The 16,813-nt window shown below is 38.4% G+C and overlaps 1 protein-coding gene across 6 annotated transcripts in view; it reads right to left on the bottom strand.

Moving 5' to 3' along the window:
- Positions 1 to 16,813, bottom strand: part of PIK3C2G (phosphatidylinositol-4-phosphate 3-kinase catalytic subunit type 2 gamma) — a 385,825-nt gene that overhangs the window by 34,776 nt on the left and 334,236 nt on the right. For all 6 annotated transcript variants that reach the window (XM_089920361.1, XM_089920358.1, XM_089920360.1 and 3 more), the window contains one exon: positions 8,666 to 8,760. In XM_089920361.1, coding sequence (XP_089776487.1) covers positions 8,666 to 8,760 — 95 coding nt within the window. The remainder of the gene's footprint in view (positions 1 to 8,665; positions 8,761 to 16,813) is intronic.

Raw genomic sequence — 16,813 nt, 5'->3', positions numbered from 1 at the left:
AGTCACAATATAGTCTAGTCCTATACTCCTGGGTGAGCAATCCACAAACAGGAGAAAATTAACAACTTATTGACCGGAGATGTATCAATACGTTTTCAGACAGTGATACAATTAATATCACCATGTGAAGTTGTTAGAGCTTAAAATTGATCAAGGGTTCATTATACCATTTATGATTGTCATTATCATTCACAGTTTGCCCCATTAGGTTTTTGTTCCAAACTTGTGTATATTATAAATTCAAGTTTATTACTGTAAAATTTTCAAAAATGACACATAGCAAACTTTTGAGTGAAGAAGAATTTTTCGGTGAATTTTATGCAGATACTTTCTCTGATTGTCCGAGCGAAATATATACTAGTGTCTCAGAAAATGACAGTTCTTCGAGATATGGTTCTGATTCAGACAATGTGAATATTAGACCCAAAAAAGACAAAAAACCTTAGTGATTGATTCTGATACGGAAAGTGAAAATGAAACTCACGGTGCTGGAGAATGCTCCTTTGCTTCTACAGAAGAGTGGGTTGAAGACAACATTTCAGGAAAATTAGATGACTTTACAGATATGTCAGGTGTAACTACTGAATGTAATAATCCGCCAAGTGTTAGTGAAATAACAGAATTAATTTTTGGTAACAACTTTTTCAAGTTGGACGCTTCTCAAACAAACTTGTGTCCCCGACAGAATAAAAAACCATATAAAAAGTATGATAAGGCTTTAAAATGGACTGATGTAACCAATAGTGACAGGAAGATGTTTCTTGGATTAATAATTTTGATGGGACAAATAAGAAAGTCACACTGGAAAGAATACTGGTCGACTGATCCCTTACTTGAAACACCTATCTTTCCAAAGATTATGACAAGAAGAAGATTCGAACACATAATGAAATTTCTTCACTTGAACGATAACTCGGAAACTCCACTTCCTGCAGACAGAATTTCAAATGTTAAACCTATTTTGGATTATTTTCTACCAAAATTTCAATCTATCTATATACCCAAACAAGAGCTATCACTTGACGAGGCAATGATAAAGTGGTGAGGATGCCTCAGATTCAAAACCTATAATGCCAGAAAACTTACAAAATATGGAATTTTGGTCAGGATGGTTAGCGAAAGTGAAACTGGATATATATGCAACCTTGAGATTTACACAGGTGAAGGAAAGAAACTGCAAGAAACAATATTATTGGTCCTACAACTTTACCTTGGTTCATGACACCATATTTACTGAGACAATTTTTACAACAGTGTGTCCACATCTGAAATACTGTTGAAAAATAAAACCAGAGATCGTGGGACTATAAGAGAGAATCGTGGTCTACCAAACCAATTAAGGAGAAATCCAAAAATCTACGGAGGGGAGAAATGACATTCTTACAGAAGGAAGAAGTGATTCTTCTTATATGGAAAGACAAGAGGCTAGTTTGCATGGTGACAATTATTCATGACGCCTCTATAGCATCTACAGGAAAGGAAGACAGGAGGACTGGCCATCAGATAACTAATCCCACTTGTATATTAGAGTATCATAAATATATGAAAGGAGTTGATCGATCTGATCAATATCTGGCAAACTTCAGTATCCTCTGGAAAACTAGCAAATGGTATAAAAAAGTGGGTTTCTATTTGAGTAATTGTGGTTTATTCAATGCGTTTAAAATTTATTGTAGCCTTAATGCACAGAATAAAATGACTTACACGCAATTTTTGTTAGCAGTAGTTAGAGAATGGGTAACTGACCATCCTGGTGAATGTAGTGGTAGTCCTGCACCTGGTTCTTCTTGTGGTGTTTCTAAAAGAGCCTCCCGCAAAGACCCACCTTGTCGACTATCAGGTAAATAAAAGAACATATTCTAGAGGGAATAATACCCACAGAACTAAAAAAAAAAAAAAAAATTGCCGCCAGAAAGTGTCGAGTCTGCTCTTCCAGGGGAAAGAGCAGTGAAACACGGTGTATTTGTAATAGGTGTTCTGTTCCCCTGCACAGAGGTGCCTGCTCTACTGCCTATCACTATCACACTCTAACGAAATATTAGAATGCTTTAGTAAGACATGTACAAAGTTTCAAGTAAATGCATTAAATGCAAAAAAAAGTTGTTGATATTTAATCAAATGCAAGTGTTTTGATATTCACTTAGGTAAAGATCACCAGCCACAGGTGTTAGTTTCGCAAAATTCCACCAGTCAATAATGTGTTAAAATTGCAGAACTTCTCCCAAAGGAGTAAGAGGTCTGAGCCCCGCATCAGCTCCCCGGCCTGGGGGTCCTGCATCGGGAAGACAAGCTCCGGAAGGCCAGCAGGCCTTACTTTTGGGAGTCCCAGAGGGCTGAGGGAAATAGACTCTATGCTTAAAGGGTACATATAAAATCTCACAAGCTCTGGGACCCAGGGCAAAAGTGATTCGAAAGGAGCCTGGGTCAGACCTACCTGCTGATCTGGGAAGTCTCCCAGAGAAGCAGGAGGCAACGGCAGCTTTCCCTGATGACACAGACGCTGGCGGCAGTGGACACTAGTGCTGGCAAGTGCCATTCTGGAATCCTCCCTCTAGCTTATTAGTCTCAGGACCCAGCCCCGCCCCCACTCACAGCCTGTAGGCGCCAGCACTGGAATGCCTCAGGCCAAGCAACTAACTAGGCAGGGACACAGTCCCACCCACCAGCAGACAGCTGCCTTAAGACCTCCTGAGCCCATAGCCTTCCCTGGACACAGCCCTTCCCACCAGAGGACACAGGAACCAGCCCCACACACCAGTGGGCAGAAACCAACACCAGAATCTTTGGCTCCACCCACCAGCGAGCCTGCACTAGCCTCAGGACCAGCCTCACCCACCAGCAGGTAGACTCTAGCCACAGGACAATGGCAGCTCCGCAGCATACAAACCTAGTGCACCCACCAAGGCCAGAACCTGCCCTGGGACCAGCTGGGCCCTGGCCCTGCCAACTAATAGGCCAACAGAAGCTTTGGGACAGCCCAGACCCTGTACCCAACTGTGTCAGGAGTCCTCTCCCCCATTCCCCCACCTCCTTCCCAGCAATCTGACATCAACTCTGGGATTCCTGGGCGCTACAACCAGACTCCAGAAGTCGGCTCTGCTTGCCAGTAGTCCAGCACTAACCCCAGGACCTGGCTTTAGCCATCAGTGAGCCAGCACTAGCCTCAGGGCCCTGGGGTGCTGCAGCTGGCTGCCTTGTGACAGGCCCCATAAACCAGTGGCTGGCAGCCTCTGCACAAGGCAGGGCCTGGCAACCAACCAGTCTGGGGGCCAGCCAAGCCCAGCAGACCACCCTCAGTAGTCAGCCCACCACAACAGAAGGACCTACACAGCCCACATAGGGGGCACCCTTAGAACATATTGCTCTGGTGACAAGAGGGGAGTGCACTGCTGGGATGCACAGGACATCTCCTACAAAAAGCCACTTCTCCAAGGTCAGGAAACATAACTAACCTACGAGATACATAGAAATAAAAACGGCAAGTTAGGCAAAATGAGAAATAAAAACGGCAGCTTAGGCAAAATGAGGTAGCAGAGGAACATGTTCCAAATGAAGGAACAAGATTAAGCCCCAAAAGAAGCACTAAGTGAAATGGAGATAGATAGTCAGTCTACCCAAGAAAGAGTTCAGGGTAATGATTGTAAACATCTTTTAAAGAACTCAGGATAAGAATGAATGCACAGGGCTTCCCTGGTGGCGCAGTGGTTGAGAGTCCGCCTGCCGATGCAGGGGGCGTGGGTTCGTGCCCCGGTTCGTGCCCCGGAAGATCCCATGTGCCGTGTAGCAGCTAGGCCCGTGAGCCATGGCCGTTGAGCCTGCGCGTCCGGAGCCTGTGCTCCACAACGGGAGAGGCCACAACAGTGAGAGGCCCGCATACCGCAAAAAAAACAAACAAAAAAAAACCGCAAAAAAAAACAAAAGAATGAATGCACAGAGTGAGAAGTTAGAAGTTTTTAAAAGGATACATAGAACATTGTTATTTTTACATGTCGAATATTGCCATCATCTGTGATTTATTTTCACAACCCTCTTTTGTTACCTTCACCAAGTCTACATGTTGTCTCTTTTACACCAGTGGTTAACACAAGTCACTTGGTGCTAAGTACAGAACTCCCATTGTATGCAGAGTGCCATTTATGGGGTAATTAGCCATGAGAAATGTTTCTCAAAGTGTGTCCACGGACCACTTGTGTCAGAGAACCTTCTGAAATGCTCGTATTTGGGAGCAGGAGAGAAGAAAACAAGTCTAGACGTGAAAGAGTAGAGGAATCCATGAGACCAGGAGAAGACTGTAAAAGGCAGATGTAGAAATTCCAAGCCAAACTACAGAATCATAGTCATTGAGAGTCGCATCCAGGAATGTGGATTTTAAAAACAAGGACCCCCAGACTATACATACATAGTAAAATTGCAAGAATTCTTTAAAATAAAAAATAAAATGTAATAAAATTTTAACATGTATGTGTGTGTGTGTGTGTGTGTGTGTTTAGCCTGGGTTCTTGTTGTGTTTGACTAATTCTCTCTCTCTTCTGTTAATTTCCATACAGTAATGATTTTCTGCGATTTTGTGTCTTATGAAAGGATTAAACAGCACTCCATTTGAGATATACCCTGATTTCCCTGACATGACTTGCTCATCATTTGAAATGGCTTATTATTCTGTTACAGAGTAAGAGACTCTCATAATGTGAGCATATTCAATATCAGAAGGAAGTCTGGCATCCTTATTGATTACTTTTAGAGCCTTCTGGAATGGGCTTATTCTGGAGCAGGTAGAAGAAAACAGTCTAGAAATGACACAAAACTAGGGGAATCCATGAGACCAGGAGAGACATTGTAATATATACAGAGACATTGCAGAAGTCAATGGAAGAGATCATTTTAAAGTGGGCTACATGGGAAAACGCTAGAAAGATTTAAAAACATCTTTCAAATCTAAATGATTTTTCTATCTTCCTCTGTTACATAAACTGAAAAATTATTGAAAATACTCTTGGCCAAGCTTCTAAATACCTGCATTACTTTGTCAGTCTCTGTTCACTAGGATAAATCATATCGTGCTGCTTTGAAAGGAAAAAAATTTAGCAATTTTTTTTTAACTTGTGAATTCACAGGAGGGAAGTAATTCTTAGAGAAAGCTTCAAGGATTTAATATAAGATAAACAATTCTTTTCATCAAACTCACTATTAAATATAACAGAACTGCAGGCAGAATAATTCATTTTAATATTAAAACCAAGCACAACTTCTTTAGTCTGATTACTCAAGCATGTGAAAATACTAAAGTCTAAAAAAATAATTAGTTAAAACTTGAAATAAGAAAATATGTTGAGAATTTACAGATAGATTTTTCTGTCATTTACATTATAATGTTATCTCTGTCTTCAGATAAGCAGAAGAAATAAAATAGTCATTTAAGAGATGCTGTGAAAAATGCAAAGCCTGAGAACTTTGTTGTGATGATTTGGGGAAGGTGAAAAAAGTCTTAGTTCTTAGTTGTTCACATTAGAAGTAATTTAACATTCTTTCATTTAACAAAGTATTCATTGAGCATCTACTATATACTTGGCCCTGCTTTAGCCTCCGGGTTTACAGCAATGATACAGGGCAGTGGAGAAAATAAAGTAGGAAAGGAAGTTTGGAAGTGCCAACTAACAGGGGTGGTTTTGCAGTTTTACATATGGGAGTCAGAGAGGACCTCACAGAAAAGGCGACAGTTAAACACAGTTGTTTAGGACATGTGAGATTGAACCATGGAGAATTTGAGTCATGGGCCTGGGAAGAGCAGTCCCAATAAGCTGAGTAGCAGGTACAAATGTCCTGGGGCAGAAACATGCAGAAACATTCAAGGCATAGGAAGAAAATCACTGAGGCTGGAGTGGAGTGATTCAGGGAGTCTGTAGCACGAGGTGAGGTAGGAGAGGCCAAGGGCGCCAATACTTGGCTTTCATTGTAAGTGGTATGAGATTCCTTCCCCAGAGGGATATGAGAGAGGAATGACAGGATTTGACTTTTATTCTCAAAGGAGTATTCTGGATGCTAGGTTAGGAAGCGACTAAAAAGATATAAAGGCAGAAGCAGGGAGACCTGTTAAGAGGCTACAGCAGTAATTCAAGTGAGAGATGATGGTAGATTGAACCAACGGTGGTAAGCAGTGGAGGTGAAACATGGTGGGATTCTGGATTTATTCTGAAAGCTGAGCTCACAGAATTTGTTGATAAATTTGGTTGTAGTTTGTGAGAGCAGTCAAAAGGACTCTAAGGATTTTAACCTGAGCAATTAGTAGGATGAAGGTGCCATTTAGAGGTGAGACAGATTGCCAAAGAAGCAGGTTTAGGGGGGTGATAATCAGAAGTCTGATTGGATGTATATTAAATTTATGCTGTCTATTGAATTTCTACTAGAGTTGTTGAGTAATCAGTTGTACATATAATTCTGGATTTTAGGGAGACTTTCAAGCTAGAATTATAAAATATGGAAGAAAAAGACATGTAAGTGGTATTTAAAGCCACAAGCCTGGAAATAAAAAAAGAGGAGTTCCAGGGCTATGTTAAGAGATTGTGGAGGAGAGAAGAACCAGTAGGGAGCATGACTTCATTATTAACAACTTTCCTTCCGAGGGCAATGGCAACGTAAAGGCTCTAGCGGCCCTAAGTGGTTTTCAAATTTTTATAGGATTCACCTGCTCATTTTCCATTTACCCATAACTTGATCTAAATCTTAAACTCTTGCTCTTAGTCACTTACTCCCCACCTTTATGCCTGCATCACACTGGTTTTGAATATACTTATTGGTAGTGCAACTTCATCTGAGTGTAAAGTGCATTTCTGAAAACTGTCAAAAGTAATTTGGGGATTTAGCTGATGAATAAAATGGGTGGCCAAGTTGGTTAATACTGCTTTTGATCAAACATTAGGCATGACTCTTGAATAGTATCAAGTTTATTGTGTGGTTTATATGCAGAGCTAAAAGCAATGTCAACAGGCATGTCCTAAAATGTTTTGAGCAATGACATTACTGAAATATATGTATAGTTTCCAAGAGGACTGTTTTCAGTTGACAATTATATATCATACACATATATAAGTTCTGTTAACTTGATTAACACTATTTCTTAATAGTCTATTATTTTATCATGTATATTTATACAGATGCTTAAAGTCCACGAACATGCATACAGCTATAAAAAATAACTAACTTAATCTTCATTTCCCAGCCTAACAATTTCTTAAACAACTGCTATTCTCAGCTAAGCTGATTAACTTATCAAAAGCAACTGAAAATAATTATTTTAACGAGTGAAAGTTCTACAAAAACACATTTAATAATATTTGCCCAGCTCTTACAAAAATGGCTGATTGCAAACACTACAGATTTACAAACAAGCATCCTTGGATATCTGGCTAATACTAAATTTGTAAAGGATGCATTCCCTGAAAGTTATGCCAAATATTTGTTCAATGAACAAATATTTATTAAGTTCTAGTGTGTTCCAAATGCATGTCATGTTGAGAAGAGTTTGCTCCTTTAAGTCCTTCAAAGTGCATCCTTAGAGATTTATGTGCATAAAGGAGAGAGCTAAGGTAGTGCTTCTGACTTTCTCCATGTGGACTCTCCTGGGGAGTTTCACCATGTGGAGGACCTGTTTTGCTAGGCTAGCAAAAGACCAGAGAAATAGGTGAGGCTTAGAGTTACCCTTTTCTGTTTGTTGCACCCAGATTCAGACCTTTAATCAATTACCTTGTGACAAAGAAAGCTCCCTCTCTTACTTAACGACATGGCCCAGTTGCCATCCTTGCCTCTCTGACTCGACCAATCTTCAGGAAGGAATGGGGTATAATAGAGAAAGCAGCTTTTAGTTTTCCTTAGAGGCTAACTACCATTGACGTTCTTGGTTCTGGGGATGCAAAGATGGGGTCCCTGTCATCAAAGAAATTATTACTTTTTGAGGGAAAAGAAATACCCTTGAGCAATTACATCAGAATACGATAACGTACTCAATGGCAATCTGTGGGAAAACACTAAGCGCTCCTGGCTTCACAAAGAAGGTGCTGGCACTATTCAAAGAGATGAGTCAGTCTTCCACAAAGCTCAGCGTGATGAGAGAGGGGTAAATTCTTGGGACATAGCTTTTTTTCTTTTGGCTCTTAATACTCTAGGTAGTCCTGCTTTTTTGTGTTTTTTTTGTGGTACGCGGGCCTCTCACTGTTGTGGCCTCTCCCGTTGCAGAGCACAGGCTCCAGACGCGCAGGCTCAGCGGCCATGGCTCACGGACCTAGCTGCTCCGCGGCATATAGAATCTTTCCGGACTGGGGCACGAACCCGTGTCCCCTGCATCGGCAGGCAGACTCTCAACCACTGCGCCACCAGGGAAGCCCTGGTAGTCCTGCTTTTTCAAAGCTTTTTCATTAGATTTGTCCTGACACTTCATTTTGAATAAAGTCTGGGTTTCATTCTATGACTTTCCCTGTGAAATATTTTACAGCCTTTCCCCCAAGGATCACAATTACACTGAGGCACAACGCTGTAACTGGTTCATTGTTCCTTACTTACACTTGGTGGCTGGCCCCATTTCTCTCACGAACGTTGACATTAATTGCTTAAAGGAAGAAAGTGATTTCTAAATGTAGGTTTACATGTTTCTTGTTAGATAAGATAAACTCACAATGTTTTTCACGTGCTTCACAAGTATGGTCAGCTTCGCATCCTCGTATGTTATGACTAACTGCACCTTAGGCTTCTTGTCAGGAAACTTCTCACCTGATGAAACAGTAGAGTTTTAGTGGATTAAATTGGAAGTGGCTGATCACAGGATAAACTGAACATTCAAAGACTAAAGCAGGACCAATGAATAATATGAAAAAGAAACATTCTTCATATGACACTGAAAACATAATACTCTTCAGGAAACTGGGCTGGTTAAGATAGGATTTGTGTCTAATAATCCTGAATCTATTCTGCCTCCTCATAGTCTATGTTTTGTTTCAATCGATACCATTATTTTCCCGATTATTAAAGCCTGAGACCTCAGTGTCATTTTTGGCTGAATTTTCTCCTCAACATTCAGTACAATGAGCTTAAAGTATTAGAGAACATAGGGGTTGAAAGTGTTGGCTTCAAAAGTCAGTGAGTCTGGGGTGCAGGTCCCAGCACTGTACTAAAGACTGTGTCAACATGACTAAGTTAATCGACTTCTGTAAAATGGAGATAATAGTCATCTACTTCAGGACAGTTGAGATGATTAATTGATAACATTCAAAAGTTCTCACAATATAATCTCTCAGTGAATGTTTACAATTACTCCATATATTTACACTCAGCTCTTCCTTTCCAGTTCTGCTGTGCCTAGTGCAGATGCATATGGATCTTTTGCCTGAACTACTAGAACATTCTCTTCCCCTCCTCCAGAACCCAAATGTATTTGTACACAATTACCAGTATAATCTTCCTAGGGCAACTTTTATAAAATTACTCTTCGATCAAAGTGCTGTTCATAGCTTTCCATAGCTTATGAAAAAGTCTGAATTTTTCAGCTTTGTATTACTGCTTCTTATTGAATGTGTCTGTCTTATTTCCCATTCTTATTATTTTATACTGCAGTCTGTATGTTCAGTTCTACAGACATGCTCTGCTATTTCCTTGCAGACATTGCTCATATTATTCCCTTTATTTAAAATGATCTCTTCCACCATTTTTGGCTATTGAAATTTTACCTTTCTGCAAGGCCTAATTAAAATGCAAAAGGGTTTCTGTGGTCGCCACCCTCTGAACTCCCCTTAGCACGGCCCTTATCACTTAATATTTATATTGTAATTATTACCTTACATGTCTCAATTTGCTTAGTGGATTACAATCTCCCTTAGGGCTTACTTTTTTCCTATTTCCCCAAGGGATATATAAATCAGTGCTTGCTCCATAAAGTTGCACTAAACGTTTATTTAATGACAAAAGTAATCTCAATTTTCCTTTCAAGTTATATCATTCCAACATTAAAACGAAGGCTTTAGTTTTTTAATTAAAAATTTCCAGTTTATAGCCCAAGGATTAAGCATAATTCACAGTTTTCTAATATTTCCCTTGGTAATCTCTGGTTGTATGTTTTCTAAGGGAATTCAGAAAGAAGAAATTTACTACTAAGAAGGAATTTGGCAATGTTTTGTTGTGGGCTCATTGGGGTCCACGTTGTTTTCTGATAGTGAGTTTTAGCTCTCTAATCCTAACATTTGAAAATTAAACCTGAGCTTTATGTTTCTTCTCCCAAAGCCTTTTACATGTGTATTAGAATAGTTTACACATTCTAAATAGGTAATATTAATTAATTTTATTGTTAATGTGGATTACTGATATTGAAATAGTTAAAATTCACATTGAGTGTTTCTTACAACTGAAATGGTAATTACGTAAATATAATAAAAAAATTCTTCCATAAAATATCTTGATTATGATGACTGAGTGACGCTGTGAGTTTGAGACATTACGAGATAATTTTGACTGTAGTACTTGGGTAAATTGTATTTCATAATACAAAAATGTAGTTGAACTTTTGGTATGAGTATGCTAAAAATGCTGATATTTTTGATGCACAATGAACATAATTTTTGAATTAAAGAGTGAAAGGATTATTAATTAGAAACTTAATGTGTTTAATTAGAGGAGCTTTAATTCAGACAGGAAATTAGCATAAATTTATGGGTGAGTGTCTAAATGATAATCATACAACTGTTACTTGAATTGACTGAAGATGATATTCCACCCTAAACCTTTCATGCAAGATTAGTAATCACAGTATCCATCAAAACATGTCAGACTTTAGAACCCACTGAAAATACAGGCCACTCGGAAGTCTTAGTAGTCAATGTAGTAATAGTAGAGGTACTTAGGAGTTTTAGAATTCTTATTGTGTGCCAAATGTTGGGCTAAGAGTTTCACGTACATAAACTCACTAAATCCCCACAGCAAACCTACAAAGTTTGTGTTACCTCCATTTTACCCATGAGGAAACTGAGTTATTTTGGTCCAAGTTTAGGCAGGGTCAAATGATCTCTAAAGACTATGTTTTTGAACATCATGCTGTAAGGGGCAACAAGGGGTCAATAACCTAAGGGAAATAATTTAAACGAAGAGCCCAGAGAGGAAGACTTTTGAGAATAGCTTCACAGGGACAAGAAGATGCTAGAATATCTTGATTTTTCTGCTTCAAGTTATTCTGGGGGATCTAATCATGCTTAATCTAACCATTTATAGTAACCCCAAGAACTGTTAAAATATTATTGATCCAAAAAATGACTGTGTTGAAACGCTTGAATGCATGGCACTACAGCAGCTAATACGGGCTTATTATGCATAATGTGTCCATTAATGTTAAAAAATACCATTTCAAAATTTAACTTCCTTTCAGATATAATATATTCATATGATTCAAAAATGAAAATTTATTTTTAAAGTATACAGTAAAAAGCCTTCCTCCCATTCCTAACACCTATTCATCCAGTCCTCCCATTATTATCATTTTTTTAAACATTTTTATTGGAGTATAATTGCTTTACAATGGTGTGTTTCTGCTTTATAACAAAGTAAATCAGCTATACATATACATATATCCTCATATCTCCTCCCTCTTGCATCTCCCTCCCACCCTCCCTATCCCACCTCTCTAGGTGGACACACATCACTGAGCTGATCTCCCTGTGCAATGTGGCTGCTTGCCACTAGCTAGCTATTTTACATTTGGTAGTGTATATATGTCCATGCCACTCTCTCACTTTGTCGCAGCTTACCCTTCCCCCTCCCTATGTCCTCAAGTCCATTCTCTACGTCTGCATCTTTATTCCTGTCCTGCCCCTAGGTTCTTCAGAACCATTTTCTTTTCTTGGATTCCATATATATGTGTTAGCATGCGGTATTTGTTTTTCTCTTTCTGACTTACTTCACTCTGTATGACAGACTCTAGGTCCATCCACATCACTACAAATAACTCAATTTCATTTCTTTTTAGGCTGAGTAATATTCCATTGTATGTATGTGCCAAATTTTCTTTATCCATTCAGCTGTCAATGGACACTTAGGTTGCTTCCATGTCCTGGCTATTGTAAACAGAGCTGTAATAAACACTGTGGTACATAACTTTTTTTTTCACATCTTTATTGGACTATAATTGCTTTACAATGGTGTGTTAGTTTCGGCTTTATAACAAAGTGAATCAGCTAGGCATATACATATATCCCCATATCTCCTCCCTTTTCTGTCTCCCTCCCACCCTCCCTATCCCACCCCTCTAAGTGGACACAAAGCACCGAGCTGATCTCCCTGTGCTATGTGGCTGCCTCCACTAGCTATCTATTTTACATTTGGCATGAATCTTTTGAATTATGGTTTCCTCAGATATATGTCCAGTAGTGGGATTGCTGGGTTGTATGGTAGTTCTATTTTTAGTTTTTTAAGGAACCTCCATACTGTTCTCCATAGTGGCTGTATCAAGTTACATTCCCACCAACAGGGCAAGAGAGTTCCCTTTTCTCCATACCCTCTCCAGCATTTATTGTTTGTAGCTTTTTTGATGATGGCCATTCTGACTGGTGTGAGGTGATACCTCGTAGTTTTGAATTGCATTTCTCTAATGATTAGTGATGTTGAGCATCCTTTCATGTGTTTGTTGGCTATCTGTATGTCTTTCTGGAGAAATGTCTATTTAGGTCTTCTGCCCATTTTTGGATTCGGTTGTTTGATTTTTTGATATTGAGCTGCATGAGCTGCTTGTAAATTCTGGAGATGAATCCTTTGTCCGTTGCTTCATTTGCAAATATTTCCTCCCATTCTGAGGGTTGTCTTTTGGTCTTGTTTATGGTTTCCTTTGCTGTGCAAAAGCTTTGAAGTTTCATTAGGTCCCATTTGTTTATTTTTGTTTTTATTTCCATTTCTCTAGGAGGTGGGTCAAAAAGGATCTTGCTGTGATTTATGTCATAGAGTGTTCTGCCTATGTTTTCCTCTAAGAGTTTTATAGTGCATGGCCTTACAGTCAGGCCTTTAATCCATTTTGAGTTTATTTTTGTGCATGGTGTTAGGGAGTGTTCTAATTTCATTCTTTTACATGTAGCTGTCCAGTTTTCCCAGCACCACTTATCAAAGAGACTGTCTTTTCTCCATTGTATATCCTTGCCTCCTTTATCAAAAATAAGGGCAACCATATGTGCATTCCATCGATCTATATTTCTTTTTTTGTGCCAGTACCATACTGTCTTGATTACTGTAGATTTGTAGTATAGGCTGAAGTCTAGGAGCCTGATTCCTTCAACTCCGTTTTTCTTTCTCAAGATTGCTTTGGCTATTCGGGGTCTTTTGTGTTTCCATACAAATTGTGAATTTTTTTGTCTAGTTCTGTTAAAAATGCCATTGGTAGTTTGATAGGGATTGCATTGAATCTGTAGATTGCTTTGGGTAGTATAGTCATTTTCACAATGTTGATTCTTCCAATCCAAGAACATGGTGTATCTCTCCAACTGTTTGTAAAATCTTTAATTTCTTTCATCAGTGTCATAGTTTTCTGCATACAGGTCTTTTGTCTCCTTAGGTAGGTTTTTCATAGGTATTTCATTCTTTTTGTTGCAATGGTAACTGGGAGTGTTTCCTTAATTTCTCTTTCAGATTGTTCATCATTAGTGTATAGGAATGCCAGAGATTTCTGTGCATTAATTTTGTATCCTGCTACTTTACCAAATTCATTGATTAGCTCTAGTAGTTTTCTGGTAGCATCTTTAGGATTCTCTATGTATAGTATCATGTCATCTGCAAATAGTGACAGCTTTACTTCTTTTCTGATTTGGATTCCTTTTATTTCTTTTTCTTCTCTCATTGCTGTGCCTAAAACTTCCAAAATTACGTTGAATAATAGTGGTGAGAGTGGACAAGCTTGTCTTGTTCCTGATCTTAGAGGAAATGGTTTCAGTTTTTCACCATTGAGAATGATGTTGGCTGTGTGTGTCATACATGCCCTTTGTTATGTTGAGGTAAGTTCCGTCTAAGCCTACTTTCTGGAGGGTTTTTATCATAAATGGGTGTTGAATTTTGTCCAAAGCTCTTTCTGCACCTATTGAGATGATCATATGTTTTTCTCCTTCAATTTGTTAATATGGTTTATTACATTGATTGATTTGCATATATTGAAGAATCCTTGCATTCCTGGGATAAAACCCACTTGATCATGGTGTATGATCCTTTTAATGAGCTGGTGGATTCTGTTTGCTAGTATTTTGTTGAGGATTTTTGCATCTATGTTCATCAGTGATATCGGCCTGTAGTTTTCTTTCTTTGTGACATCTTTGTCTTGTTTTGGTATCAGGGTGATGGTGGCCTCATAGACTGAGTTTGGGAGTGTTCCTCCCTCTGCTATATTTTGGAAGAGTTTGAGAAGGATAGGTGTTAGCTCTTCTCTAAATGTTTGATAGAATTCGCCTGGGAAGCCATCTGGTCCTGGGCTTTTGTTTGTTGGAAGATTTTTAATCACAGTCTCAATTTCAGTGCTTGTGATTGGTCTGTTTACATTTTCTGTTTCTTCCTGGTTCAGTCTTGGAAGGTTGTGCTTTTCTAAGAATTTGTCCATTTCTCACATGTCCATTTTATTGGCATATAGTTGCTTGTAGTAATCTCTCATGATCCTTTGTATTTCTGCAGTGTCAGTTGTTACTTCTCCTTTTCTATTGATTTGAGTCTTCTCCCTTTTTTTCTTTATGACTAATTGTTTATCAATTTTGTTTATCTTCTCAAAGAACCAGCTTTTAGTTTCACTGATCTTTGCTGTTGTTTCCTTCATTTCTTTTTCATTTCTTTATGATCTGATCTTCATGATTTCTTTCCTTCTGCTAACTTTGGGGTTATTTTATTCTTCTTTCTCAATAGCTTTAGGTGTAAGGTTAGGTTGTTTATTTGAGATGTTTCTTGTTTCTTGAGGGAGCATTGTATTGCTATAAACTTCCCTCTTAGAACTGCTTTTGCTGCATCCCATAGGTTTTAGGTCATCGTGTTTTCATTGTTGTGTGTTTCTAGGTATTTTTTGATTTCCTCTTTGATATCTTCCGTGATCTCTTGGTTATTTAGTAGCGTATTGTTTAGCCTCCATGTGTTTGTATTTTTTACAGTTTTTTTCGTGTAATTGATATCTAGTCTCATAGCATTGTGGTAGGAAAAGATACTTGAAATGATTTCAATTTTCTTAAATTTAGCAAGGCTTGATTTGTGACCCACGATATGTTCTATCCTGGAGAATGTTCCATGAGCACTTGAGAAGAAAGTGTATTCTGTTGTTTTTGGATGGAATGTCCTATAAATATCAATTAAGTTCATCTGGTTTAATGTGTCATTTAAAGCTTGTGTTTCCTTAATTATTTTCATTTTGGATGATCTATCCACTGGTGAAAGGGGGTGTTAAAGTCCCCTACTAGTATTGTGTTACTGTTGATTTCCCCTTTTATGGCTGTTAGCATTTGCCTTAGGTATTGAGGTGCTCCTATGATGGGTGCATAAATATTTACAATTGTTATATCTTCTTCTTGGATTGATCCCTTGATCATTACGTAGTGTCCTTCTTTGTCTCTTGTAATAGTCTTTATTTAAAGTCTATTTTGTCTGATATGAGAATTGCTACTTCAGCTTTCTTTTGATTTCCATTTGCATGTAATATCTTCTTTCTTCCCCTCACTTTCAGTCTGTATGTGTTCCTAGGTCTGAAGTGGGTCTCTTGTAGACAGCATATATATGGGTCCTGTTTTTGTATCCATTCAGCCAGTCTAGGTCTTTTGGTTGGAGCATTTAACCATTTACATTTAAGGTAGTTATCAATATATATGTTCCTGTTACCATTTCTTAATTGTTTTTGGTTTGTTATTGTAGGTCTCTTCCTTCTCTTGTGTTTCCTGCCTAGAGAATTTCCTTTAGCATTTGTTGTAAAGCTGGTTTGTAGGTGCTGAATTCTCTTAGCTTTTGCTTGTCTGTAAAGGTTTTAATTTCTCCATCAAATCTAAATGAGATCCTTGCTGGGTAGAGTAATCTTGGTTGTAGGTTTTTCCCTTTCATCACTTTAAATATGTCCTGCCAGTCCCTTCTGTCTTGCAGAGTTTCTGCTGAAAGATCAGCTGTTAACCTTATGGGGGTTCCCTTGTGTGTTATTTGTTGTTTTTCCCTTGCTGCTTTTAATAAGTTTTCTTTGTATTTAATTTTTGACAGTTTGATTAATATGTGTCTTGGCATATTTCTCCTTGGATTTATCCTGTATGAGACTCTCTGTGCTTCCTGGACTTGATTAACTATTTCCTTTCCCATATTAGGGAAGTTTTCAACTATAATCTCTTCAAATATTTTCTCAGTCCCTTTCTTTTTCTCTTCTTCTTCTGGGACCCCTATATTTCGAATGTTGGTGCGTTTAATGTTGTCCCAGAGATTGTCCTCAATTCTTTTCATTGAGATTGTCCTCAATTCTTTTCATTCTTTCTTCTTTATTCTGCTCTGCGGTAGTTATTTCCACTTTCTTATCTTTTGGGTCACTTATCCATTCTTCTGCCTCAGTTATTCTGCTATTGATTCCTTCTAGAGAATTTTTAATTTCATTTATTGTGTTGTTCATCATTGTTTGTTTGCTCTTTAGTTCTTCTAGGTCCTTATTAAATGTTTCTTGTATTTTCTCCATTCTATTTCCAAGATTTTGGATTATCGTTACTGTCATTACTCTGAATTCTTTTTCAGGTAGACTGCCTATTTCCTGTTCATTTGTTTGGTCTGCTGGGTTTTACCTTGCTCCTTCATCTGCTGTGTGTTTCTCTGTCTT

The sequence above is a fragment of the Delphinapterus leucas genome, chromosome 11, assembly GCF_059928025.1.
Source record: "Delphinapterus leucas isolate spDelLeu-1000000601 "Yukka" chromosome 11, BTC_Dleu_Yukka2, whole genome shotgun sequence".
Lineage (NCBI taxonomy): Eukaryota > Metazoa > Chordata > Mammalia > Artiodactyla > Monodontidae > Delphinapterus > Delphinapterus leucas.
The sequence above is the reverse complement of the archived record's forward strand: the minus strand, read 5'-3'. Positions and strand labels throughout refer to the sequence as shown.